Genomic DNA, 1865 nt, shown 5'->3' on the forward strand with positions numbered 1-1865 from the left:
TGCAGCATCTCAAGAGATGCTTTTCTCCTCTCCACTGCCAGGATTGCTTAAGCACAGGTCTAAGAACCACAGTGGATGCCTTAAGCAGGGAATAAAACATGAGGAATACAGTTGGACGATCCTGCGGAACATGAGAGTAGAGACCTTCCCAGAGGTTTCAAATCCTCGCTTTTAAGCTCAACTACAAATTACATGTAACGGTTTCCACAAGTGATTTGTAGCAGTGTTGGTTTTAAATAAGACAAGATCGCACAGATGCGAGGAAGGGATGAGTCATTACCCAGTGGAAGGAACAGGAGAAAATCAATAGTGACTAACCTGAAATTACTGGTTTCTTCTGACATGATTAATAAGAAACGCTCAAACCCCTAGCAGTGCTGAGGGGTGGAAAGTCCTGCAGTCACCCCGCAGGCTGCAGAGCTGTGGACCAGAAAGCCCCTTGTAGTGGGGTGCACTGGAGAGGCTCCTTGAAGCCTGACCCTCTCTCTTCTTTGCTTCAGAACGACGATGGGACGTACACGGGTTTCATAAAAGTGCATTTAAAGCTGCGCCGCCCCGTGACGGTCCCGGCGGGGATCCGGCCGCAGTCCATCTACGATGCCCTCAAGGAGGTGAACCTGGCCGATATGACGGACAAGAGAACCTCCTTCTACTTGCCCCTGGATGCCATCAAGCAGCTCCACATCAGCAGTACGACCACGGTCAGCGAGGTGATCCAGGGGCTCCTGAAGAAGTTCATGGTGGTGGATAATCCTCGGAAGTTTGCACTTTTCAAGGAGATGCGGAAAGATGGGCAAGGTGAGCTCACGCCCTCGGACCCACCAGCTTTCCTGTGGCTGATCGGTTTTCCGAACTGTTTTGTGTCGCAGCAACACATCCAAAGCTTTCTTCTAGGACTCGGTGGTACGTCAGGCAGGCAGTGTCTAAATTTCAGATGAATAAGTGGTCAGACCTCTAAGGGAGGTGATGCTGCTTAAGTTACGGGGGAATTACTGATTTTCAGGGGGCTGAAGCCACCTAAGACCTCACAGAGATCGTTAGGATCTGTGTTAGAGACTCAGCTACTTCCACTATGATCCTGAGCAGCAGGAACCACTTTTACGTTCTCCGGTTGACCTCCTGAGCTTTCCTCTGCCCTGGCAGCCAGGATCTCACCACGGGTGTCTGCTGTCCCCTTGCAGTGCTCTTCCAGAAGCTCCCTCTCACCGAGTACCCCCTGTACCTGCGGCTGCTGGCGGGCCCTGACACAGACGTGCTCAGTTTCGTGCTGAAGGAAAATGAAACAGGGGAAGTTGAGGTATGTTGGTGACTCTTGCCCTTGGCTCTCACACGAGCGTTAGCAGCGTGGTGGAGCACGTGGCAGCACGGCAGAGCTGGGAGACACACGAGTAAGGCTGGTTCCCTCTAATGGAGCTGAGTTTGCCTTCTAAAGTATGGAGTGTGACACCAGCTCTTCTCCAAATGCAAATTACCAGCTGAATGGGCTGCTTGTACCTTACTTAAAAAAGAAAAAGAATGTTTTGGTCATTTTTTGCTCCTAAATTACATTGATATTTAAAAAATTTAAGTTTGAGCTGTGAAACTGCTGAGGCCAGTTTTGATGGCCAACCCATAATGTGTTTACACAACCAAGCAACAGCACCCCAGAGTCAACCCTCGATAATTAGATTAGCCAAACACTAAGTAATCCACTAATTTAAGTAGAAGCCGTGGAGAGTCGGGTCATAAACTTGCAGTCGGTTCTTGGTGGCAGTCATGTTCCTTTGCCACGACGAAGGCAGATGCTGGGAGCTGCTGCATCCCGCGGGGCTCCGTGCTGGGGGAGGCTCGGGACGGGACCGGCCGGAGGCGGGCTTCCCCCGGGC

General features: G+C 51.2%; 1 protein-coding gene across 1 annotated transcript in view; it reads left to right on the plus strand.

Moving 5' to 3' along the window:
• Positions 1 to 1865, plus strand: part of RASSF5 (Ras association (RalGDS/AF-6) domain family member 5) — an 11664-nt gene that overhangs the window by 8983 nt on the left and 816 nt on the right. Inside the window, exons 3-4 of the mRNA XM_009869757.1 lie at positions 501 to 798; positions 1182 to 1297. Coding sequence (XP_009868059.1) covers positions 501 to 798; positions 1182 to 1297 — 414 coding nt within the window. The remainder of the gene's footprint in view (positions 1 to 500; positions 799 to 1181; positions 1298 to 1865) is intronic.

The sequence above is a fragment of the Apaloderma vittatum genome, unplaced genomic scaffold, assembly GCF_000703405.1.
Source record: "Apaloderma vittatum isolate BGI_N311 unplaced genomic scaffold, ASM70340v1 scaffold28615, whole genome shotgun sequence".
Lineage (NCBI taxonomy): Eukaryota > Metazoa > Chordata > Aves > Trogoniformes > Trogonidae > Apaloderma > Apaloderma vittatum.